At 51.6% G+C, this 23,290-nt stretch overlaps 7 protein-coding genes across 7 annotated transcripts; 2 read left to right on the top strand and 5 right to left on the bottom strand.

The window, feature by feature from the left end:
* Window positions 1–523: 523 nt before the first annotated feature.
* BGZ61DRAFT_471425 (uncharacterized protein) lies at window positions 524–2,292 on the top strand (the record flags this gene model as incomplete). Its single annotated transcript, XM_046248216.1, has 2 exons — window positions 524–705; window positions 765–2,292. The coding sequence occupies 2 exons, from the start codon at window positions 524–526 to the stop codon at window positions 2,290–2,292; spliced, it is 1,710 nt and encodes a 569-aa protein (XP_046112849.1).
* Window positions 2,293–4,201: 1,909 nt separating this feature from the next.
* BGZ61DRAFT_583072 (uncharacterized protein) lies at window positions 4,202–7,357 on the bottom strand. Its single transcript, XM_046256304.1, has 5 exons — window positions 6,430–7,357; window positions 5,956–6,377; window positions 5,776–5,876; window positions 5,570–5,705; window positions 4,202–5,510 (listed from the first exon to the last, which is right to left on the bottom strand). The coding sequence occupies exons 1-5, from the start codon at window positions 7,292–7,294 to the stop codon at window positions 4,395–4,397; spliced, it is 2,640 nt and encodes an 879-aa protein (XP_046112848.1). The 5' UTR covers window positions 7,295–7,357; the 3' UTR covers window positions 4,202–4,394.
* Window positions 7,358–8,371: 1,014 nt separating this feature from the next.
* On the top strand, window positions 8,372–9,017 carry BGZ61DRAFT_526079 (transcription factor subunit Med10 of mediator complex-domain-containing protein; the record flags this gene model as incomplete). Its single annotated transcript, XM_046252891.1, has 3 exons — window positions 8,372–8,411; window positions 8,477–8,579; window positions 8,642–9,017. 3 exons carry the CDS (start codon window positions 8,372–8,374, stop codon window positions 9,015–9,017), a joined length of 519 nt encoding a protein of 172 aa, XP_046112847.1.
* A 1,054-nt stretch (window positions 9,018–10,071) lies between these two features.
* Window positions 10,072–12,326, bottom strand: BGZ61DRAFT_27208 (uncharacterized protein). Its single transcript, XM_046238398.1, has 2 exons — window positions 11,474–12,326; window positions 10,072–11,384 (listed from the first exon to the last, which is right to left on the bottom strand). The coding sequence occupies exons 1-2, from the start codon at window positions 12,102–12,104 to the stop codon at window positions 10,219–10,221; spliced, it is 1,797 nt and encodes a 598-aa protein (XP_046112846.1). The 5' UTR covers window positions 12,105–12,326; the 3' UTR covers window positions 10,072–10,218.
* On the bottom strand, window positions 12,313–13,216 carry BGZ61DRAFT_544317 (uncharacterized protein; the record flags this gene model as incomplete). Its single annotated transcript, XM_046255271.1, has 2 exons — window positions 12,313–13,122; window positions 13,166–13,216. 2 exons carry the CDS (start codon window positions 13,214–13,216, stop codon window positions 12,313–12,315), a joined length of 861 nt encoding a protein of 286 aa, XP_046112845.1.
* Window positions 13,217–15,438: 2,222 nt separating this feature from the next.
* BGZ61DRAFT_471420 (uncharacterized protein) lies at window positions 15,439–16,037 on the bottom strand (the record flags this gene model as incomplete). Its single annotated transcript, XM_046248215.1, has 2 exons — window positions 15,439–15,507; window positions 15,630–16,037. 2 exons carry the CDS (start codon window positions 16,035–16,037, stop codon window positions 15,439–15,441), a joined length of 477 nt encoding a protein of 158 aa, XP_046112844.1.
* Window positions 16,038–17,545: 1,508 nt separating this feature from the next.
* BGZ61DRAFT_408812 (DNA-directed RNA polymerase III) lies at window positions 17,546–22,466 on the bottom strand. Its single transcript, XM_046243202.1, has 4 exons — window positions 22,184–22,466; window positions 21,995–22,106; window positions 21,775–21,924; window positions 17,546–21,712 (listed from the first exon to the last, which is right to left on the bottom strand). Exons 1-4 carry the CDS (start codon window positions 22,267–22,269, stop codon window positions 17,717–17,719), a joined length of 4,344 nt encoding a protein of 1,447 aa, XP_046112843.1. The 5' UTR covers window positions 22,270–22,466; the 3' UTR covers window positions 17,546–17,716.
* Window positions 22,467–23,290: the final 824 nt, after the last annotated feature.

Genomic DNA, 23,290 nt, shown 5'->3' with positions numbered 1-23,290 from the left:
GTTCACCGAATCCTTGCCCGACGTCAATGCATCCACCCTCCCATGCGCCATGTCGTTGCTCCAGTTAGCCGCAGCCACATCCCTCAACCTCTTCGAGTAGGGTTGGACCTCTGTTGTCGTATCACAGCTTTGCAGAACTCCACCCCCTCGCTGTTGCTTCTTTCTCCGCATGGGCCTAGTAGTCTAATGCAACCCGAGGTGGGGTGAAAATGAAGCCGTCTGTTGGACCGACATGGCCGTGTCATGGTCTGGTCCGTCCCTCTTCTCCCAGATGACCACCCAGTTCAAGCAGCTACAAATATAAGCGTGCCTCCAACCCCCTCGGAACCTGGGATCCTTTGTTCTTTCACCTCCTGCATTACCACCAACCTCCTTCTCCCGGCCAACACCAGACCGGCCCTGTACCCTTGAGTAACTCCTTCGTTCAGGTTACTTAATCCCTTCGCTCACCGATATAATTCCTTGCTTCACGGTTTGCTCTCGTTTCACCCAATCTCACCGAGATTACTCAGCCACATTCACAATGAAGTTCGGCGCTTCCCTGTTGCTTCTGGCAACCTCGGCCTTGGCCAACGAGGTCCAGGAAAGAGGAGATGGCTATTATGGGGGAGATCATGGCGGAGGTCATGGCGGAACCAAGACCTTGACTACGTATACCACGGTGACTACCTGCCCAGTCACTTCAACCTACACCAAGGAGGGAACGTAAGTTGCACACATGCCTCTTCAGATATGAGGACGAACATGGACTAACATCTGAGCAGCACCTACTGCGTCACGGAACTCACCACCTCGACTATCGTCGTCACTGACTGTTATGGCTGCGGCGTCACTACTGTCCAGGGACCCGATGTCACCAAGACCGAACATGATGTTGAGTACACCACTTACACTACCGTCTGCCCTGTGACGGAGACCAAGTACGTCGAAGGCAAGGAAGTCACTGTCGTTTACACCACCACTTCCACTGTCACAGAGGCTGTCAAGACCACCGACTATGAGTACCACACCAAGCCCGGTAACACAGAGACTGAGACTGCTGTTGAGTATACTACTTACACCACTGTCTGTCCCGTCACGGAGACCAAGACGATTGAGGGCAAGCCGACTACTGTCGTTTATACCACCACTTCTACTGTCACCGAGGCTGTCAAGAGCACTGCTTATGACTATTATACCAAGCCTGGCAACACAGAGACTGAGACCGCTGTTGAGTATACTACCTACACTACTGTCTGTCCCGTCACGGAGACCAAGACGATTGAGGGCAAGCCGACCACTGTCGTTTATACCACCACCTCCGTTGTCACCGAGGCTGTCAAGACCACCGCCTATGAGTATCACACCAAGCCCGGTAACACAGAGATTGAGACTGCTGTCGAATACTCCACTTACACTACCGTTTGCCCTGTGACGGAGACCAAGTATATCGAAGGCAAGCCAACTACCATCGTTTACACCACCACTTCCGTGGTTACAGAGGCTGTCAAGTCTACTGCCTACAACTACCACACTAAGCCTGGCGAGACAAAGACAGCCGTTGACGTCGAGTACTCTACCTATACGACCGTCTGCCCTGTGACGGAAACCAAGTATGTTGAAGGCAAGCCAACTACTATTGTCTACACCACCACTTCCGTGGTCACCGAGGCCGTCAAGACCACCGCCTATGCCTACTACACTAAGCCTGGCGAGGTTGAGACTGAGACTGCTGTCGAGTATTCCACTTATACGACTGTCTGCCCCGTCACGGAGACAAAGACAATTGAGGGCAAGGAAATCACAGTTGTTTACACGACTACCTCAGTTGTAAAGGAGGCCATCAAGACGACTGTCTACGAGCACGTCAAGGCTCCCGACACCACCAAGACCGAAGTTGATGTTGCCTACGTCACCTCGATCAGCCTGTGCCCTGTGACGGAAACCAAGACCGTCAACGGCGAGGTTATCACCAAGGTTTACACTTCCACTGAGTACCTCGTGTCCAAGGTGAAGACGACCATCAATGAGGTCAAGACCATCTACCAGACCGCTACCGGCGTTGAGGTCTACACCCAGTACTCCAAGGTTATCTACACCGTTGGCGGCGGTACTGTTGTCGAGACTGTCGTCCCTCAGACCACCGTCGCGGTTGCCGAGACTTCGGTAGTTACCAAGCCCCCGGTCGTCGTCACTTCGGAGGCTGCTGGTACTCCTACCTCCGCTCCCGTCATTCCCACTGGCGCTGCTGCCGCCAACCAGCCCGCATTTGCGCTCATGGCTGGTGTTGTTGGTGCTCTGGCGCTCCTGTAAGCCCGCTACACAGAGGGCCTTTCACTTCTTTCAGCCCCAATTGGACGAATGGCTGTCCAGGAAAAGGGACATGTCTTTAATGAAGCACCGGCTTCGCACCGGCAGACAAGCCTAGCTTGGCAACGACACTACACTCCTTTAACGACCTGATGTTTTTTTTTCTGGGACAGGATATAGGGTGCTCGTCCCTGGGACCATGGGACGAGCTGCACACTTGTGCTGTGCTTTGGATATACAGGGGAGGGTTTAATGCCACCGCCCGGGGAGCATCGTCATCGCGACGGCTCTCTGTCGTGCATGGTGGTTCTACTTCTAATTCTACCGCGAGGTGGAGGGGTTTTCCCACTTAATTCTATTGTACATATCTATTAACCTTATTTTTGACGACATTGGGGTTGTCGTCTGCGGATGGAGGAGAAACAACAGGCTAGTTAGTCAATTGGAAACTGCTTGAAAATACGGATAGAGAGTTTCGAGATGTTGGATTTCTTGACGCCGTGACTCATGATGTGCTTCTCAAGTCGCACCACTGACGCCTCGTACAACATGCAAGCTATTAGCCTGGTCTGGAGATCCGGCTTGGCCCCTCACACACCGGCTCGGATGATCTACATGGTTCGCACCATGCGACCTCGTAAAAAGTCCCACGGCCCGGCGGGAGGTTGTAAGATGAAGTCATCGCGCAGGGCGGGGGTCGGAGTCTCGGCGGCGTGCCAAGGCGAAAGGTTTCCTCGCTGGTGTTTGACTGGTGGTTCTCGAATTTGTCCGGGGAAAACATCAGGCGTTTATCATGCTCAATTGCGCCGCTTACGTGAAAATCCTGCCTGCTTCTCGGTCTTCCGAAGACCAATTATTGCTGACCCGGATGGCGTGTCGGTTGCCTTGAACTAAGCCTGCAGAGTGAGGATGTCGTGAGACTGAAGTGGTTCGCCTGATGTCCGCCTGCCAGGATGGAAAGTCGCCGAGGGCTCCTCATCACTGCTGATGACAAGTATTCCACTTGATCGTCTTCATTTGTCACATTTGCCCCGGCACCAGACTATGTATCTGTTAGACAGCCTGATGGGAAAAGTCAGCTTTGCATAGGACCGGATCTGTACCGTGGTTTCCTTAGAACTTAGATAGAGACTTTGAACCTACTTATAGGACCGGATCCGTACCGTGGTTTCCTTTGAACCTAGATGCCCTCAACAACCTAGATTAACCTCGACAACCTAGATTAAACTCAGTAACCTAGATAACTCTCAACAACTTAGATCGTCGGCTATTGAAGGCATCATCAGATCAAGGGCATCCGGCATCGGATCAAGGGCACCGGGGTCAGTCAGATCCCTAGGGAAGAATAGCTACCTTTTCTGCTTCCTATACCAAAAAGACCAGATCATCCATCGTCACAAAAGCTGTCTCAACCAATCCATCTTTTGTCTGATAGTATCAGCCAACTCAAGTTTGCTCTTTTGACTGGGTGGGGATTTGCACTGTATACTGAATACTTCGGCGAATGATGTGATATGAAGAGTATTGCGATTTGGACACAGGTATAAGTCTCTTGAGTTAAACTTCACACAACTAATATGCTTAGTAGATATAGTCGAAGGGCATATTCTTAGGCCTTAAACCTATATTCATTAATAATACACTTGATGTAGCACTTTATCAGTTAGGAAATGTCATTTTTGTCGCCCTTAGTCTTAGTGCATACACCCCCAATAATCTCAAGTAGTTATCAAGCTAGACTGAATAGCAATTATCTTTAAGATTGAAGCCTGTACTTATGCTTGTAAATTGCTCTAAATGAAATGAGCCCTCTTCCCGGCCTCACGGTTTGATCCATTTGTCCGGTTACAGTCCGTGTGTAAATAGCTGCCGACGCATTTGTTTGCTGAGTGGCGATGGCACCATTGTAAATCGAAAGAGATCATTCTTTTTTTTCGTTATTTAAACCAGGAATTCTTCTTTAGCCCCTATTCTTTTACTACTGACGTTGGGGTGCCGGCTTCAAGCAAGGCCCCCACCTCGCCACATACCTGCGCGATACTTCTACTTAACAACTCACTGACTCTATACAGACAACAATGACTTATGGCTAATGGCCTTCCGTGTCAAACAAAGCCGTGTGACCGGTACTCGCTCCAAGGGTTATCAAACAACTCGTCGTTCTGGGAGGCCGAAACTTCGCGGTGGTAATTGTCTACCCGCTCTGAGGATTCTCTTGCGCGTGTATAGTTTTCAATCCTGGGCGAGATCACCGGGCGAAGATGATCAGAGACCATTTCGTGACGATGGCCTGAGTTGGAATCTGCGGAGTTAACTTGGTGCGGCACATAAAAAAGTTCGCCATTCGACGATGTTGAATCGGAACCGGAAACCGGGAGTGCCTGGATGTCGTGGTCGTTGGCATATCCAAAGGCGTAAGACATTTCCCCATTAGATGATGTTGAACCGGAATCGACTTCAGCAGCAGAGAGTGCCTGGATGTCATCGTCGCTACCATATTCTTGGGCGCCATCAGGGGAGCCACTGCAGCCATCAGTCGTAGAGCCATCATCGATGGGTTCTTCATAATGATGCCATCGTGCGCACATATCCTTCGCTTTTGGGTTATTTTGATTTCCTTTTTCAACATCGTGCTCAATGTCAGGCCATATTTCATCGTCCCAATAGGGACACCGATGTTCACGACCCTCCCAGAGGAGCTCGAAATCTTGTCGCGAATAGATTTCGACATATTGTGCTTTCCGAGGATAGCTTTTCCTGAACTCTATGATCTCGTAGCCACAAGTATCAAGCAGGACGTCCCAAAGGTCACCAAAGTATGACCCAAAATCCTTCCTGATAGGGCAGTTCTTCTTGCATGCTTCGCCATAGGCCATTGCTGAGACAGACCAACCTTCAGCACTCACAGCATGAACATCTGCTCCCCGGCGTATCAGGTAGATCAACACCTCCTTCCAGTCATGCCCAAGATCCCAGGCATCCTGGTAGAGAAAGAAGCTGTGTAAACAAGTGAGCTCGTATTTGTCAGTAGCGTTTATGCTGCAGCCCCTATCCAGCATGAAGGCAAGATTTTGGATGTGTTGTTGTGGATCAAAGGATCCAGACATCCTTGAAGGCGGGGAGCAAGCCATTAAAAATGGAGTTGTTTCCATATGATCTACCGGACTGGTGATCTCGAAGTAATGGCACAGAGTAAAGATTTGTCGAAGAATAGATTCAGGCTTAGTGGTAGTCGATGGTTAGGACCATGCAACACTATTTTGGCGCGGGAAATACTTGCTGAAAAATCCTGAAGTTCTGCGAACTTGTTGACAGCGCTCGGGTTACCTCGAACTAATATGGTCGGGTCTGCACCAGCCTCCAACAGTACTCGACCTGTTTCGTGGAGAATGTCGTTGAGGAAATGTAGAGGTGTACTGATTTCCATTTTGTGATTAAAATGTCTTTCTTGAGATTGAGGCTTTGATTCAGAGAATAGAGACGTACAACTCCAAGGCCCTTCCGTTCCAAGTTTTGAATGCGATCTCATCTACGTCCAAGCCGTTTTGAATCAAGAACTTGCACATAGTGGGATGCCGAATCGCATGCTTTTGGGAAGTTAGTGAGGCGTGAGCCAATTTTGGTCTTTTTACTCATGGGATTAGTTGAGCGACTACGACTACTCACATGAAGTAAGGACCATCCTTCCGTATCGTGGTCGCGAAGGCTTGCCTTCCCTTCAGCAACCAAAGCCATCAAATCCTGGACTTTGCCACCGGCAGCGAGCTGGAAAACTAATGAATCCTTGGGGAGAATGTTAATGGCAGAAACGCGTGGTGCCATGCTGATGAAGCTATCGAAAAGCACTTGACCTTGATTCACGGAAACCGCGATCATGGCATGAGCGTTGTTCGGCTTGAAGACGAGTTTAGCAACGAAGTCCTTGCTACCTTTGTTGTCGTCGTTGTTATTTCGATTGCCCAAGTATCTGCGCCGTCGCTTTACAGTTGAAATACTAAGCACACCGTTACTGAGATCAATTTCTTTGCGCTTTCGGGTTTGCTCAATTATGGTCCCTTGCGGAACGTTAGAGATGACCCCTAATTGAGCTATGTAGAGTAAGCTTCCCGATCCATGACGGTTTAGGTAGATCTGTCTTACCGTTCCGATTGATGGTTAAAGATGGGGCCGATGAGATCAAGTTGTTGACGAGCTTCAACTCTTTCCAGACGGCTTCTCCCTCACTGTGATCGCTTGTAGGATGGTCTGGTGTTACTTCATGGCTCGACTCAATCTCATTCCTTTGAGCAGACGCTAGAAGGGTTTCAAGGTCTTGGATGAGTTGCTCTGCATCCTCAGAGTCAACGGTGCATTCTTTCTCTGCCACTAGTTTTGTCAATCGGGAGATGCTTTCGTCGAGCGCTGTGTCGTCAGTTGAAGGGGGCACTGAGGCCTCGTCATCAACCTCCATCGCATGCGAGTGTGCAGGGGCTGCGGGTTGGTCGTTCCCCGATGCTCTAGACTGATGCAAGGCGGCCACATCGCCCTTGAGCTGCTGCAAAAGGCCAAGGATTTCTGAGGACTGTGTTGTTGATAGGGAGAGCTGCGTGGTCTGGACGAGGTTGAGGCGGAAGTTGAGCATCAACACATGTGCTCGGATGACATCTCGCATCTGTTCCAAGTCCTTGTCGCTAAAAGTAATCTGGATCCTCCTCCGGAATCGGGCCCTGCGACAGTCGGCACCAGAGAGCTGTAGACGCTGTAGCCTCGACTCAAAAACAGCGACGTCGTTGGCGCATTTTCTTGCCAGGTCTGCCATTTCAGCGACGTCGGTTGCATTTCCGAATGGGATCTGACTGAGACGTTCTAGGATGTGCTGTAGCTGCGCGACCTCGTTGGTGAGTCTCTCCACGCCCTCAGGGCCGTCTTTTATTGCCGATAGCACATCATGAATGGTCTTGGCGGATGTCAGGGCAACCTTGAGAAAGTCCACGACACTTGCGCCCGCACGGAGAGGATCCATCATGGGCTGATGGGGCCGTAGAGCACGGTTTTAAACCAACAAGTACAAGTAGTTCAGAAAGTCAGCTTTGCGCTGGAGGGACGCGAAAAGCATAAGAAGATTCATGTAGGAATGGTGAGAAGGTGGTAAGGGAAAGGTCACAAACTCAGGAAAGCAAAACGCAGCGGGGCACGGGTAATGCAAAGAGGGGGGCAGGGCTGACTGGCGGCTTCTCTCAGTCGTGTGCCTTGTATTCTTGCACAATAAGCAGAGCCTTGTTGAAGCACATTGAGGCTGTGTGGGAAATGTGGCTGGATTAGGCACAAATACACATTAAGAGCCCCGGCCCAGCGACAAGGCAGAATGAGAAGGCAGATGGTAAGTGTTCAGAACTTAGCTATCTGTAAATAATGTGGGACTGGACACATAACCATACTGTTTTACTGTGTATTTTCTATATCTCTGGCTTGGCGTTGAACGATTCTCGGACGACGACCATCTCTGTCCAGGTAGGGGCGTGTTCTCAGGCTCTACTCTTGTTACTAAATCTAACTTAATAAACGTAGTAAAATTGGGTTTGATCGGGATAAATGCTCAACATTAAACTTATTGGAGCAGTAGATTCCTCTTCACAAATAGTCCTAGCCGGTGTGTTGCGGATAACCATCTTTTGGATTGAGCCAGGTCCGCGTGCATGTGAACGTCTGCGACAAGCATTACTCCCAGAGTCCTAGGCTAGGTAAAGTAACAGACAGCCGAGCATTCATGATTTTCAGACTCAAGGCTTTAAGAATAGCCATTCGTGATATAGTAAAAGATGCCTTGAAATTCTGCAATATTTCTTTTAGGTCTACATGGCGTTCATACTTGGTTAGACCCGGAGTGAGTGAATCTCTCAACCCAACTTGAGGACGTGAGAAACATGGAGATAATGGAGATGCCAATGCACAGACCACCATCCCCCGATCTGCCCCACCTTACCACATGCTCGCAGCTTTCAGCCTCGCAGCCCTGCGCCAACGTCAATCCAATCCCGCCGCATCGTCCAACGCAGCAAAACCGTCGCCGCCGCGCCTCAATCACCGAGAAGTCTTGCCCGCCATGGCGCCCGTAGATCACGTCGACCACAATGAGCTCGAGCGTGCGTTTCCTGCTCTCCCGCAGCTGCCTTTGCGCTCTCCGTACTGACCGGCCTCGTTCCTCCAGAGCAACTCAAAGACATCATCCAGGACCTCTACCAGGTCATGGTCCAGGTCTCCACGTACGACTCCATGGGCCGCTCCAGCAGAGATGTCCTGACCAACGAGATGTATGTTCCTGCCATTGCCGATCCTGTAATTGCCTGCACACCGCTAACACCACGCGCCCCAGCAAAACCCTCTCCCGCTCCCTCCAGATCCTCCACACGTCCGCCTCGCCGCCCAACAACCTCCCGTCGATCCCGCCCGAGCTGCTCGAGTACGTCGAGAACGGCCGTAACCCGGACATCTACACGCGCGAGTTCGTCGAGCTCGTCCGCCGCGGCAACCAGCTCATGCGCGGCAAGCTCAACGCCTTTGGATCCTTCCGCGACGTCCTCGCCGAGCAGATGGCCGCCGCCATGCCGGAGCTGCGCGAGGACATCGCCCACGTCGTAGAGGCTACCGGCGGGGCAACCTCCGGCCGCGCCGCGGAGCAACGGAATGGCGGTGCGCCTGGGCCTGCTGGCGCGGACGCTGGCTCGGCGGCTGGAATGTCTTCGGGTTGAACAGGGTTCGGATGAAAGACACAAAATAATGATGCCATGACTAAAGCCATTGCGCCGCTCGCGTTGCGAGCATGGACCGCCAGGAGTGGTGCTGTTGAACCTCCTCGCAGAGGCGGCGTCTGTCGGCAAGATACCCAAAAGCAGTTTGATTCAGTCACTTGGAAGCAATACCCTGCTCATATAGCCTGGTCAAACCTTCTGCGACGTAGAGAGTTAAGAGATGGCAGAGTCACCGAAGCGAAAACTTTTTATCTCCAAGCAGACGGACCAAGACTAGTAATTGTTCAGGAAATCCTCTATTATCTTGACAACCTACATGCATGCCTGCGATATACTCCACCACGGAACCGCTCTATAAGTTAAGTGTCCGCCTAAAAAGCAGGCTCTCCTCCTGAAAACCCCATTCAGATTGTCAACCCGGCTGGGAGAGCCTGTGCCTTGTGCCCAATTGTGTTCCCTTTCTCCTTGTACGTGTCTCTTTCGTTCTCTAGTCCCCCAAAAACGCCCCGGCAATGTGGTATTTTATGAGTGTTGTAAGTGTGTCCCGCACCTCTATCCCGTCGGCATTTTGCTCCTGCCGAGAGGCCAGACGTGTCTCATGCATAAGTATACAAATGCGATCCCCACCAGAGCCAGAAGCGCCAGTTGCGCCGGAAGGAGGACAGCTGCCGCCAGGACCACCGTGCCATATCGCCGGACAGTATCCACCAGCCGATGGCGCGTTTCACGGCGCTGCTCGACCTGATCTCGCAGTTTGCTACCGGGAACGGTCCGTGACCAAGAGCCCTCGTTGGCAGAGGCGGCCACGTACTCTTCGTCCCCGTCATCTTCATCTTCTTCGTCATCCCATTCGTCTTCTTCGTCTTCATCGGAGTCTTCATCGGAGTCGGGTTGTCACGAGAAGTTGAAGCCACCAGGGGGGAAGCCGCCGCGCTGTTGACCACCACCACCGCCGAAGTTGAAGCTGGCACCGCCGCCGCCTGGGAAGCCACCGGCGCTTCTGAAGCCACCTCCGCCGAAGCCGCCCTGGTTACCCATCATGCTGAAGAGGATCTCAGGGTCGATGCCGCCCATGCCTCCACCCATGCCGCCGCCACCGAACATATCGTTGGGGTCAACAAGGTCCTCGCCACTGTCATAGCGAGCTCGCTTCCTGCAAACTTAATTAGCACTAATTCGCTCTCGACGGCCGAGGAATGACTTACTCAGGGTCGCTCAAGGTCTCGTACGCCTCCTGCATGTCCTTGAACTTGTCCTCGGCGTGTGGGTCATCTGGGTTCTTGTCGGGATGCAGCTTGATAGCCATCTTGCGATAGGCCTTCTTAATATCATTGGCATCAGCCGACTTCTCCAGACCCATAATCTTGTAGTAGTCCTTTCGTTGGGACTTCTTAAGCTCGAGTTCGGCCTTGCGGATTTCTTTCATGACGGTGCGGTCCTCGGGATCCATCTCGTGGATGGACTTCCACTCCTTGACAGCATCCTCCCATCTGCCAGCCAGGCCGATAGCGTTGGCCTTGGTCTTTCGGACCTTCATGTAGCTGGAGTCTAGGCGGATAGCACGATCGCAGTCCCCAATAGCCTCGTCGTACTCCTTCAGCTTAATCCGGCACTGGGCTCGGTTCTGCAGCAGCTTGGCGTTCATGTTCTTGTTGGAGGGGTCGATCTCCAGAGCCTCGGTGTACTTTTGGATGGCTTGCGGCAGGCGGCCAGCTTTGAATTCAACGTTGCCCTCCTCCTTCATGCGGTCAAGCTTCTGGACAATCCTCAGCCACTTAACAGCATCCCGGTAGTCAGGATCACAGTTGATAGCCATACGGAAGAACTGAATGGCCTTATCGTTCTCACCCTGTCCGTAGAGCACCCGGCCACGAAGAACCAGGGCCTCGGGGTCCTGGTTGTTGTTGCGGATCAAGGTCATGGCGATGTTTTGGGCTTCGCCGAGAGCGTTCTCACTACCCATCTTAAGGTAGGCCTCGCCGCGCATAAGCTGCCACTTGCGGGGCTTGCCGACGCTGGGGCCGAGTCCACGCTCAGCAAGGTCCAAAGCGTGGAGAACCATGGACATGGCGGAGCCCCGGTTAAGGGTCTGTCGTGCAGATTCGATGTGGTGCAGCATCTCCTTGGCCGGGGCCATATCCTTGGCAGAAGGCTGGGGGTTGATGCGGCCAAAGGTCGTCATGGCCTCCTCGGGGCGTCCCAAGCCGGTGTAGATACGGGCCAGTCGCAGCAAGATCTTGGCGTTCTGGGGGTCCATGTCGGCGGCCCGGGAGCAATCCTCGAGAGCGGACTCATACTGACCATTGGACATGTAAGCAGCAGCCCGGTTGCCTAGATATGTAGCCTCGAAAGGGAACAAATCCACAGCTGGAGGGGAAAATAGCAGGTCAGCAAGGCAAGGCCAAAGAGCGGGAGGGGGGAAATGGCGGGGTTGCAGCGCAGAGTCGAAAGCATACCTTTGCTGTACTGCTCAATGGCCTTGGCATAGTTCTTGTCCTTGAAGAAGCGGTTGCCGGCAGCCTTGTAAGACTCGGCATCCTCCTGCGGGGTGATGGTCGGGCTGGACGGGTTGGACTTGTGCGGCGGGGGAGCGGGCGCCTCGTCATGGCTGGTTCCATTGGGGATGGGGACGGAGAAGTTGGCCTGGGCGGAGGGGTTGGAGTTGGGCGGGGTGGAGGCCCTGGCGGCGCCGTTGACGGGCTCGCGGTCGATATCCATGGAGTTGCCGTTCATGGCGGAGGTGGCGAGGTCGGAGAGGCGCTTGCGCTCCTCGGGGGGGAGGTTCAAGGGATGGGTGTCGGGGTCGACTTTGGCCCGGCGAGAGGAGGCGCGGCCCGGGTCGGTCGGGTGCCGCGAGAGTCGAGACGAGCGCGAGGAGGCCTTGTTGGGCTCTACGTACGAGGAGGGCCTCGACGTCGACTTCTTAGACGGCTTGGACGGGTGAGACGACGACTTGGACGGCGACCGCGCGGGGGACGAGGGCTCCGAGACGGGTTGCAAGAGGTCGTCGCGCAAGCGGTCATCAACGCTGGGGTCGGCGGCGGGGTTTTTGGAGGATGGTTTCTTGCTGCTGGCGAAGAACTTCATTTGGGCCAAAGTCGAAGCGCGCGGAAGGGCGAAAGAGGTGCGAGGCGGCGTGGAGTCTGGAAGCCGAAGGAATCCCGTACAAGCTTATGCCGGATACTGACTGACTCAATGCCCTAAACGGGCGTTAAAAAAAAAACCGATTTTTTTTTCGGGGCCGCTGGAGTGGTAGTGGCCGCCGGGGGGGAGACAAGTCACTGTCGTCCGGCTGTTAGGCTTTTAACGGGGGGGGGGGGCAGTCGAGGGGTGGGTGGGCAGTGATGGACCAGGGGAAAGGGAGGGAGAAAGGTTGACTTGCAGACGCAGGAGAGGATGGGAAAAGATGGCAACGGAGTCGTTGATGACGGCTGGGTGAACGATTTATCAGCTGGGTCTTTGCACAAGCAAGCATAGGCACAGGCACAAGCACGAGCACAAGCAACCCGGGGCAATTAGCACAGGCTCTCTCGCAAAAAGGGAAAAAGGGAAAAAAAGGGCTGGGCCAGCCTGGCTCCTTGCTCCTGGTCTGCTGGTCTGCTGGTCTCCTGGCAGCCTGGGCTTGCTGGGTACCAGTTGTGATTGATGGACTGGGCTGGGCTACGACAGTGGGCGTGAAGAGATTATGACTTGCTGGGGGCGCTGACAAGATGGTAAAATGGCGGCTGCGGCCGGTCATGGGTACATGCGCGAGCTGCAGTGAATTGGTCATGGCCCAGGTATCCAGTACCGGTCCCGGACGAGCTGGAACAAACCCCCCCACCACAGCGCCCAACGGCCAGGCGCAGGGCCATGGGAACCAATGAAGCAGGGGACGGGGTGCGCTGTTTACTGGGCCGACGGCAGCATGTTTGAGAGAGAGGAAGGGGGCAGTGGGTAGGTACGTAGTAGGTAGGCAGTGTTGTTGCGGTTTGTGGTTAATTAGGTGGTTGTTGTGGGAGCGCTGTGTGTGTCCTTGTTGGTGTCTGATCTGCGATAGGACTTGGATGGACAGACAGGATGCAGTTACAGAGGAGGAGGAGGTTGGATGGAAGCGCCGACTACACTACAAGTCTACATCTAGCAACTAAGTTAGCAACTCGACCGACTACTGTACTACGACCAGTCCAGTCATCCAATTCCCAGATCTCTTTGTCCATTCACTGTCCTCCCCAGAAACACGGCACGTAGCCTGGTCTGTCTGTCGACTCTTCTAAGTTTAGTGCCCGCCAACATCCGGGAAGCACCTGGCTGGCCCGTCTGGCGCAGCAATCTAACTTCGTAATATCGAGGAGTTGCGCTTAGCCGGACGACATTCTAGAAGGTTCAGTGGGGCTCCGTCCGGGCCCTTGTGGCCCTTGTCCACGGCCCCATGCTCGCCGGCCTCTCACAGCCCGGCCTTTGGGCTATTGACCTCCCAAACCTCCCGCCCGTTCCCAGCCATGACGATTGACGGCCGAGAACTGGCAAACTGGACCCTTTTCCAGGGATGTCCTGGGGACCCTGGAGGCTTGGGCTCTTGCTCGCCTGCAAATCACCAGTCCGCGGGTCCTCTCCGCGTTCGCCGACCCCCAGCCATTGTCTCTCGGCTCGCCTGAATGGCTGACTGGCTCGTCATGGCGACGGGATGGGCTCTGACGAGGTTACATCTGGTCCATGTGGCCATGTGCCTGCCAATGTGCCCCGTGCTGAGGCTGTCAAAAAAGCAAAAGGAATAACGCCTCCGTGCTGGCATTCGCTGGATCTGATGAACTGGCTGGCGCTGGTGTTGCTGATGCTCCGCTGTCGTCACTGGTTGCACAGCCAGTCTCTCCCGCCCCCTCAGGCCTTCAGCGGCTCGCCAACCGCCAATCACCTACAGTGCTAGTGAATGGAGGCCTATCACCGCCGCCCCAGGTGACAGCCTAGCGACGGGCGGGAGTGTCCGTCCCGCCCCACGAGTAAACAAGTAACTTATCTCGTCATTCCTCGCGACAACCTGACAACATGCGAACCAAAACAAACTTGCCTTGTTGCTGCCTGTCGTAGTGACCGTGATTGTGCTATCTTGCCCCTAACCTGTTTGATCGTCACTAAACATCACAATTGACCCACAGTGCTTTGCCACTTGTGCGGATTGCTTTATTTGTAGCACAGAGAGTTGGCTCCCTATTTCCATCACAGGTCGTTTAACAGGTGGTGGGATGCATCATGATCAAGGCCTTTAGTACTCAGAAGCTGTCTAAGCGAATAAAAAAACACTAATATTGACGTCTCGAGCGTGAGGTTTCTGATTTGGTCTTTCCTACCACCACCGGATCGAGTCCTCGGCGCTTCTCATGCGTCATCTCTGATCCTCAGCCGTGACACCAACACACCATCACACATACAAACCCTCGACACGGAAACTTGGTGACGCAGTACAACTCGACTCGCTCATATGACAGGTCCTTTCGTGCAGTCCCGCGCCATAGCATTGTGTCACTTGATGCCAGGACCTCGAACACCAGTCTGTGTCCCACCAGGTGCTTCTCAGGTCTAAGTAGTAACGGACAGTACTCACGTGTAACGTTGGTGCACGCATGCATGCCTTGGAAACGCCAAGAACTAATTTAATCAAGGTGGAGTGCCTTTGCAGTAACTTAGACGCACTCTGGAGGAACCTCCGCGCCCAGCGCTGATTCTTCGACACTCTGCCGCGTCCTCATGTTCTACCAACGTCCACCACCAGAATTATCACCTCAAAATGGTATCAGGCGTGTTAAGGCAAAAGATTAGCGTTGGACCTTCAAACTGATATATTTTAGAAATAACAATCATCTCGCTTCACACGATTTTCAGCGTACGCCTCTCTTCGTGGTATCTTTCCTTGGCACGACGGCGCCAACTTGCAGGTGACGACCAAAGCCACTTCGGGGTTGAGCTTGAATAGAGCCCCAGTCTCCTAAAGTCGCCAGGACTAGACAATTCTCTCCCAGTGACCAAGGACCAGTTCGTCTCTCCAATCCTTGATAGTTTCAAACAGACCACTGTTTCTTCATCATTGATGCCTTCCGGAACATCAGGGAAGAAGATGCCGTGGCTACTGCCATGGCGAAAATCAAGGCCGAGGGAACCATAGTCGGGAGAGGCATTGGATGATTTCCGAGTCCACTCTTGACGTACTAGCTGTTCATGTAGTTTTTAATGGTGGCACATGATGTCCAACCAGAGAGCGTCAGCGTTGCAGACGAGATGGTTCCAGTCTTTTGCAAGCCTGTAGGCATACACACCACATCTGTTACCGTTGCATATATCTTATCGAGTTTTAGGTCATCTGGACTGATTCTGTGTTTATACAAGACCCCATCTGTCATGGAGGCCCAAGACCAGCTTGGCGCACGCCATAGCTTTGGTTGGGCATTTAATGGCCTGCGTTTTCCTTCATGTGTCCATGAAAACCCTTCCACCAAATTACTGCGCCATAATCCAGCTATATAACCATCCTTAAGAAGAGCAGAGATTCGGCTAGCAAGACCGGATAGGGTTGGAAAGATATCACTTTCGTAGGTGAGATTCCCCATTACTTGCGAATATCTCATAACGGTAGCATACCAGAGACTTCGAAGCTGCGTTGGTGTTAAGCCGGTTATTCATAAAATGAAGTATCCTAGGAGATAGTAGGCGTTCTTGAAAGACCCAGGCTCGAGTAAGAAGTGGCCATTTTGTATGATCTTCAGCGCCAGCCAGATCTTTGGTATCCCAGTGCGGAGCATGGCAGAAGATCTCTCGGCGGTCAATGCATATGTAGGTCTTCTGAGAGACTTCGAGGCCTATTTCAGATGAAGATATAGTTTCCAGGAAACCAGGAGGCTCTTCCTGCTTAGGAAGGAGGTAGCGGTCTATTTCGGATGAAAGGATAAATTCTGGCATAGTTGGGGGCTCTTGTCCCTTGTCGATGATTTCGTCGCGTATTTCCGATGTAGGGGTGAATTCCGAAAAGTTAAGTAGCTTTTCTTCCATAGAATGCAGGCCTTCGTTGTGCCCACTGCCCAGCAGCCTTGGTAGCGGCAATGGTCAGACAGGCGTTTTCAAAAATCGTCGCCATTTTCGATGATTGATGTTGCCACCCCTCGTCAGAGTCTTGGACTATACAAAGCAAATCTATCCAAAGGTAGCGGATCGAGAGCTTTTGACAGGTAGACACGGCATCCTGGAAGGTCTTAGATAGCAATAACCATCGAGATGCCTTGCTGGAAAGTCTCTTTGTTCCAAGAGAGTATTCGTAAAGGTTGGGCTAAGCCCCACCGATGGCTCAGACATGCGTAATATCCCGGCTGGTTCCGTGTCTCAAGCAGTCTGATTGTGGACTCTAGGGAGCCACCCAAATCCAATACACGATCTAGCAGGGGTTTGGGCTCATCGTTGCCGCAGTCTCCATGCTCTGATGTACATGCGAGTCTATCTATTTATGATTTGGGTAACTTCTTGGTTTACGCGCGACCCCTTATTTTCACTGCAAAGGAATGCATCATGTTTAATGAGAGTGAAAATAAGGACCTTATGATGTACCACAAAGTTATCGAAAGAATTAAAAGAACAATAAGACCAGGCACATTGGATCCGATCCAGGATATCTCGGGAGTATAGTAGGGGAGAACCAGCATACCAAACTGCAGAAATAGGAGCAAGATGGTGAGCAAGATGCAAGCTGAGATATGCAACAATTTGTGCAATGCCACTGAAAATAGTCCAAGGGCTTCTTGGAAGGCGTCGGAGGCGATTAAAAGAAGAACTCGCCGGTCTGGGGGCCGGTAATCCGTGGGTTCGTGAGATGTCTGCATGGCGGGCTACGTGGGTGGCGTAGTCCCGGGCTCCGGTTTAGTTGTAAAGTACGTCTGAGACAGGTGAGCTCCAGATATGATACATATTATATACGGAGCAACACACAATTGCGCCTATTCCCTAAATCGTTGGCGCAAGTGGAGCTTCGACAAGGATCCGAATACCTAGGCAAGGCAGACACCAAGACTCAAGTTTACAGTGGAAGCTCAGACTTATTAAGAAAATGTACGTGCGACGTCCTCAGCCTCATCCTTCTCTAAGAAATTTGTCCATCCTTGTAACCCTCGTCTTCAACGATAAAGTTTTGCCTCTGACCATTGGTTAACCTATTTACCACCCAACGTCCTAGAGAGATAGTTTTGGATTTTATCAAAGCATTAACACTCGTCTCGTGCTATTGAAAGAAAATATGGTTGAACCTAGGGAATTCTTACCACGATCACATCGTAGCTTTCTCTTTCAACTTGTTGAACAATAGTTGGTTAGTAGAAATCATAAAGAACCAGATCCTTCACCCTGAATACGGGCCTGAGCTACCTAAGAATCAAATGAGGCCAACTTATCTTGTGCACAAGCATTATGTGTTGACTCATTTCCAAGCTCCTTGTTCTTCGTAGGTACGCTGCGATGGCTAAAAATTATAATACTGCGATGTCAAGTATAGAGTAGGTGTATTTCTGATCATTCTAACATCCTCTTTAGTGTACCACACTGCCACACCACACATCGAAACTTGACACTCACGGGCACAGTACCGGTGAATTAAGGACACTCGCGCCCTCTATTTCCATTAAGAAAAATCATCTGCTCCATTGCTAGAAAATGAAACGCACAACCTACTCTATCAGCACTTGGAATTATTTCTTCAATACTGATTCTGCCCTCCACGCATCCTCAAACAACGCCGCCTTCTGACAAAAGTCGCCTGGTCGAATGTCAAGACGTCGCACAATGCGACATGCACCAGTTCCAAGACTCATGGGTCGACCCATGATAATGCCCTCACTGACTCCCTCGATCCGATCCGTTTTCATCCCTCCGGCAGCTGCGAATAAGTGATCTGGCGTCTTCTCAAACGAAGCTAGATGCAACACGCTATCCCTCATTTTTGCTAGACCGAACCGTGTTATGCCAATAACCTCCCCTTTGTAGGTCATGCCATCTGCTAGAAGCTGTATGTGCCGGGTGTCAATACCCATGTGCCCCATGACTTGGTTGATCTCATCCGCAATTGTGGTTCTCGCTGCCTCAATACCGAGCACCTGGAAACATTCTCTCACATCATTGGTACGAACTTTGATGCCATTCACCCCTTCCGTTGACATGCATGCCTGGAGACCATAGCCCTCAACTAAGATTCTATGAGTACCATCTTGAGATGTCTCAATAAGAGCTCGCGTGGCTTCCGGATAGCCAGAGATCGACGTGGATGGAAGCTTTTGACGAAGGAAGTTGGCTCTTGGTAGAAGTTCCCTGAGCGTGATTTCGCTTCTGATGGCGCCTCTTGCAGGCATGTTGCCGGTATCTTTGATACTGATGACTATATTTTCGCCGGTGACTGTCATCTGGCTCGGATGGATATTGAGTTTCCGTTGCCTGCAAATAGCCTGAGCGATGCCGTGAATATCGATGTCCAAGTGTAAATTTGCAAGCGCCTCTGCGTCAATTCCCATGATGACATTGCCCTCTTCGGCACGCCATTCTTCCTCGATAAAACGGAGGACGTCAGATAAACGCGTTGTTTCGATGCGAGCTTTGACGACCTTTGCTACCTCAATTTGCCGGTTATTTAGCAATGGACAAGTAATTACCGGCGTGCTGATGACTTGAGACGCATTGATAATCTCTCTGATCCGAGGAACGCCCTGCGTGATACTCATGCCAGCGACACCAGCGAAGTGGAAGGTTTGCAGTGTCATCTGTGTGCCTGGTTCGCCGATAGACTGGGCTCCGATCGCACCAACGGCATGACCCGGCTCTACTCGAGCTCTCTTGTGTTTTTCGAGGGATAGCCGAACAAAAAGTCGTAGTGCCGTTTTAGACACCTTGGCTGTTCTGTCGATATGATCCTGTGCCGTTGGCCTGGTCATTTCTGCGCCACGAAATCCAGCCAGCTCCCGTACTTCCGATAGCCTTGAGGCCAACTTATCGACATGGTTCTCGATCTCCCTCAGGAATCTTCGTACACTCTCATGCTCATCAACAGCATAGTCACTACCGTCCTCGTAGTCTAGCTCTTCGTTATGCAGCAGCCCTCTGCGCGAAACTCGCTTTCGCTCACTCTCAAGCATAGAGCTACAAAGCGACCTAATCTCGCTTGGACACAACGAAGGTTCATTGTTGTCCCATGTGAGAGTTTCAGCATGATTCCAGGTTCTTTGGAGATGAACCGGTCCTGTTGCTCCTTCCATATCTACCGGGTCAAGCCTATCAGCCCCAAATTGAAACTGCACAACAGTGCCGTCAGACACCCGGACTGTATCGTCATATTGAACCGAGACATCCTCCAAAGACTTGATTAGTCTCCGTGAAATATAGCCAGTCTCTGCAGTTTTTACTGCTGTGTCGACCAAGCCTTCTCGGCCAGAGATAGCATGGAAGAGAAATTCAGGAGGGAGAAGTCCAGAGTAGAAGCTATTCTTCACAAAGCCTTTAGAAAGAGGTTGCCGAGAATTCTTATGGAAATGTGGTAGGCTTCGATCCTGAAAGCCGTTAGGCACCCGTTGACCACCAATGATTTGTTGGCCAACTAAAGCAATCATTTGGGCGACGTTGATATTCGACCCTTTCGAACCTGAGTTGGCCATAATGAGTGGCGAATTGTTGCGACTGAGTGTGTCGATGCAGAACTCGCCGGCTTGTTGACGAACCTTGCTGAGAATGCCTGAGATAGAATTCTCCAAGGTCTGTTCTAAATTGCAGCCGGAGGCTTTTGCTAGCTTCCCTTGTTTGAACTTCTCAATGAGATCATCGCAATGTTGATATGCGATCGAGACGAGGTTCTCAGTCTCTGCCTTCAGACTCTCTGTCGGGCAGACATCGCCAATGCCAATAGAGAACCCCCGGTTAGTAAGTTGCCGGGAACATAGCCTGGCCAGACGATTCATAGCAAGGACAGCCTCGTCTGGACCAAAGTCGCGCAGAATAACGCAGAAGACAGAGTCTTTCTTCCCCGATCCAACCGTATGCTTATCCATTTGACCGCACATCACCTCCGAATTCCGAATCACAAGCCAGCCATCATCAGGATCCATATCAGGATATTGGCCAGACTGGGATGGTCGTGGTGGCCGGTGTGACTTGAAGCTTTTGCACTTGGCATCGAGGTTGACCTTCACCGGCGATAGCTTGTTGGGTCTCATTAGGACGTTGAATATTTGTTTGCCTGTCCATAGTGCCACTGGTGCAACGATTGTCGGTGGTGGAAGGTCGAGTTGAGTCTGACCGTCAAGCATGTGCATACATAGGTAAGCGAATGTCTTGCGATCGAAGAAGTTGTTCTTGCTGCTAAGAAGGAATGCAGACGTGATGAAGTCTTGAGTGGCCGCAATAATAGGATCTCCATTTCTTGGCGAGACTAGGTTGTGCTTAACCCCCATCAGACTGATAGCTTCAGCGCGAGCCTCTTCAGTCTGAGGAACATGCAAGTTCATCTCATCTCCGTCAAAGTCAGCATTGTACGGGCCACACACGCACTCGTTGATACGAAACGTCTTCCAAGGACGAATCTTGGCAAGGTGGCCCATAATACTTAGCTTGTGGAGCGATGGCTGGCGGTTAAGTAGGACAATGTCGTCATCTTCGATATGACGCTCCACGATATCTCCAATGGAAAGTTCGCGTACTGTTGATTTTCTGTTGGCAAACCTCAAGGAAACTTTGTATCCCCCGTGGTCATCCTTTTTTATGACATGTTGGGCCCCGGGCCAGATATCAGGGCCATTCTCAACACGCTTCCGAAGTTTGTCGATGTTATGTCGCTGGACTCTCTCCGGATAAGTCAGGGTTTTGGCGACTAGCTGAGGAATAGCCACTTGGTCAATTCCTAAGTTGGGGTCTGGTGAGATAACAGTGCGACCGGAGAAATCGACTCGCTTGCCAGAGAGGTTACCGCGGAAGCGCCCTTGTTTGCCCTTGAGGCGCTGGCAGAAACCCGTTTCTGTTTTCTTTCCAGAGCTACCTTGTGATAGACCAGGAATGTCGCTATTGATGTACATGGCGATTTGAGTCTGGAGATATTCCCATTGTTCCATAATCGTTCGGATGGTAGCTCCCTTGTGTAGCCCTGATCGAATCGTACCACTAACCCACACGATTTCCGCAAGTTTTGTTGTCAGATCATCCTCATTGCTAGCATTTTCTCGTGCAATAGAAGGCCTGATACACACCGGAGGGGCTGGGAGAAATTGCCAGATTAACATCTCAGGCCGACCCTCAGCAGGGTCAAAGCCGAGAAGCTCACAGTCGGTCGCACTGATAGTCTGAAAAAGATTGAGGACTCGTAGAGGATTGAGGTCTTCCATGGCCTTGGATAAGTGTGTCTCAATATCGGGATTCTCTCGTTGAACTTCGGCAAAGGATGCGTCAAACTTGATCTTGCTCTCGGGCGGCACCTTTTTTGCGGAGTTGGATTTGTTGTAAGAAGAGAATTTGTCATGAATCAATTTGATGGGACTGATCTTGCGTATTTGGCCGTTGATGGAGTCACAGTAGGGACATGCGTTGATCTTGCGACATTGTGTGTTGATTCTCTTGCGTGTCTGGGATTGACGGAAACTGTCGAGTTCTGGGCGTCGTAGGTCCTTGAGAAAAGCTCTTCGGTCATGCTCCTCGAGGAGCACGCGGCCACAATCCTAGAGTCCGTTAACATTAATTCGCGATCCAGGGGAAAGGGGAAATAAGCCAGAGTGCATACCTTGCAAATTTCTTCGAGAATCGACCGTATGAAACGAAAATATCCAACATGAAATACTGGAAGCGGAAGTTTTACACATCCGAAATGGCCGTTGCAATTCTGAAGCAATTCGTGACAGGTGGAACATTTTCCTAGCTTGTTTGAAGCGCCCTAGCGATGAGCGAGTCTCGTTAGTTTCCTAAAGTTGTAGAGGAGGCAGTCGGATCATGGCATAACTCACTAGTTTAGGGTCGAGGGGGCCGTTGGAATAGGGGGCACGATTATTGTTGATGTCATAGAGCAGGTGGTTGGAAACCTCGACGACTGCTTGGCTTGCGATATCTTGGTTGGACCTGTTTGTCGCAATTATCCGTGGTCAGCATAGTAGCAAGCGGGTCGATGTAATTCGGGCGGGGAACTGGATACTTACTGAATGCCAAACTTGATGCCGGCCAAGCATTTGGGCAGCTTGTCGACAAGTTGCTGCTTGATGGAGCTCTCTGTTGAATAGGCCATGGCCTGTGTCGCAAGCCTCGCCTGAGGGCGGAGACACGGAACAAAGTGGAATGTCTCAGTTAGGTGGAAGCAAACGGGGAGTGCAAAGGTAGCCAAGATGATCCCACGATCTGCCGGTCGGATTCTCGGATTATCTTGGTTTCGAAGCACTTTACGGAGGTGGAGGATGGTGTTGAAGCCTTGGCTGTTGAGCGCGATGGTGGTGTGGTGATAGAGGTCAAACGGAGGATATCAGACAGGATGACTCTTATCCCAGACCCCGGGACGAATGATGACTACTGTCTTCCCTGACCTACGGTTGGCTGTGATAAGGAGGGGAAGTCACTGCCTAATGTTACTTTGGTTGGGGTCGTCGTCCCCCTACATTCTACTTCAATGCCCAATTATACACCCCAGGTGCTTATGAACAGAGCTGCTGGCCGAGGCAGCTAATCCCAGTGGCATTAGCTGCCAGTAACGACAATACTCTCGTGTGTCTTTGATGCCTGCACACCTAAGGAAAACTAAACGTATATCCCTGCGAGTGGTGCTCTGGACGGTTGGAGATAGGATCAGACAGGCTACAAAGATAGGTTCGAGGCAAGGGTTAAATGTGATCAACTCCCAGTCGACGATGACAATGAGGTTTCCGCTCTCTACCATGGAATATTGATCCTTTTTACTCCATTCATCTGAGGCGTTCGGGACTCAAAAGACCGTGTTTCCTTTTACAAACCGGATGTTTTCTGCCTCAAAGTTTGAAGGAGTGGCCCTCGTCCCTTATCAACTTCGAGCCTACTGACAAGACCCCTCGATCGCTAGCTCCGGAAAAGAGCTTCACATATCCGTAGTATTAACATGCTTTTAACTCTATACATACTAAACTTGCGCTACACAAGGGATTTCAGTCGTTCTTCTTTAGAGTTGGTGAGAAATTGAGAAGAGGGAGCTCACAAGACCTGGAATGTACTATAGGAGGCACCGAGAATCTACCCTTTTACCAAAAATATATGCTAACCAACACATTCGTAGCGGCGCACCC

The sequence above is a fragment of the Ilyonectria robusta genome (assembly GCF_021365365.1).
Source record: "Ilyonectria robusta strain PMI_751 chromosome Unknown BGZ61scaffold_1, whole genome shotgun sequence".
Lineage (NCBI taxonomy): Eukaryota > Fungi > Ascomycota > Sordariomycetes > Hypocreales > Nectriaceae > Ilyonectria > Ilyonectria robusta.
Note: the sequence above shows the minus strand (reverse complement) of the source record. Positions and strands in the feature narration are given on the sequence as shown.

What these genes read in the sequence shown, in the direction of transcription:
- BGZ61DRAFT_583072 (XM_046256304.1), bottom strand. Translation starts at nt 7,294, where the DNA reads ATGATGGATCCTCTCCGTGCGGGCGCAAGTGTCGTGGACTTTCTCAAG. An exon ending in AAGGATGGTCCTTACTTCAT is followed by an intron (nt 5,877 to 5,955) that starts GTGAGTAGTCGT and finishes ACTTCCCAAAAG; the next exon opens with CATGCGATTCGGCATCCCAC. An exon ending in CAGAACTTCAGGATTTTTCA is followed by an intron (nt 5,511 to 5,569) that starts GCAAGTATTTCC and finishes ACTACCACTAAG; the next exon opens with CCTGAATCTATTCTTCGACA.
- BGZ61DRAFT_27208 (XM_046238398.1), bottom strand. Translation starts at nt 12,104, where the DNA reads ATGAAGTTCTTCGCCAGCAGCAAGAAACCATCCTCCAAAAACCCCGCC. An exon ending in CATTGAGCAGTACAGCAAAG is followed by an intron (nt 11,385 to 11,473) that starts GTATGCTTTCGA and finishes TTTCCCCTCCAG; the next exon opens with CTGTGGATTTGTTCCCTTTC.
- BGZ61DRAFT_408812 (XM_046243202.1), bottom strand. Translation starts at nt 22,269, where the DNA reads ATGGCCTATTCAACAGAGAGCTCCATCAAGCAGCAACTTGTCGACAAG. An exon ending in GCCCCCTCGACCCTAAACTA is followed by an intron (nt 21,925 to 21,994) that starts GTGAGTTATGCC and finishes GCTCATCGCTAG; the next exon opens with GGCGCTTCAAACAAGCTAGG. An exon ending in TTCTCGAAGAAATTTGCAAG is followed by an intron (nt 21,713 to 21,774) that starts GTATGCACTCTG and finishes AACGGACTCTAG; the next exon opens with GATTGTGGCCGCGTGCTCCT.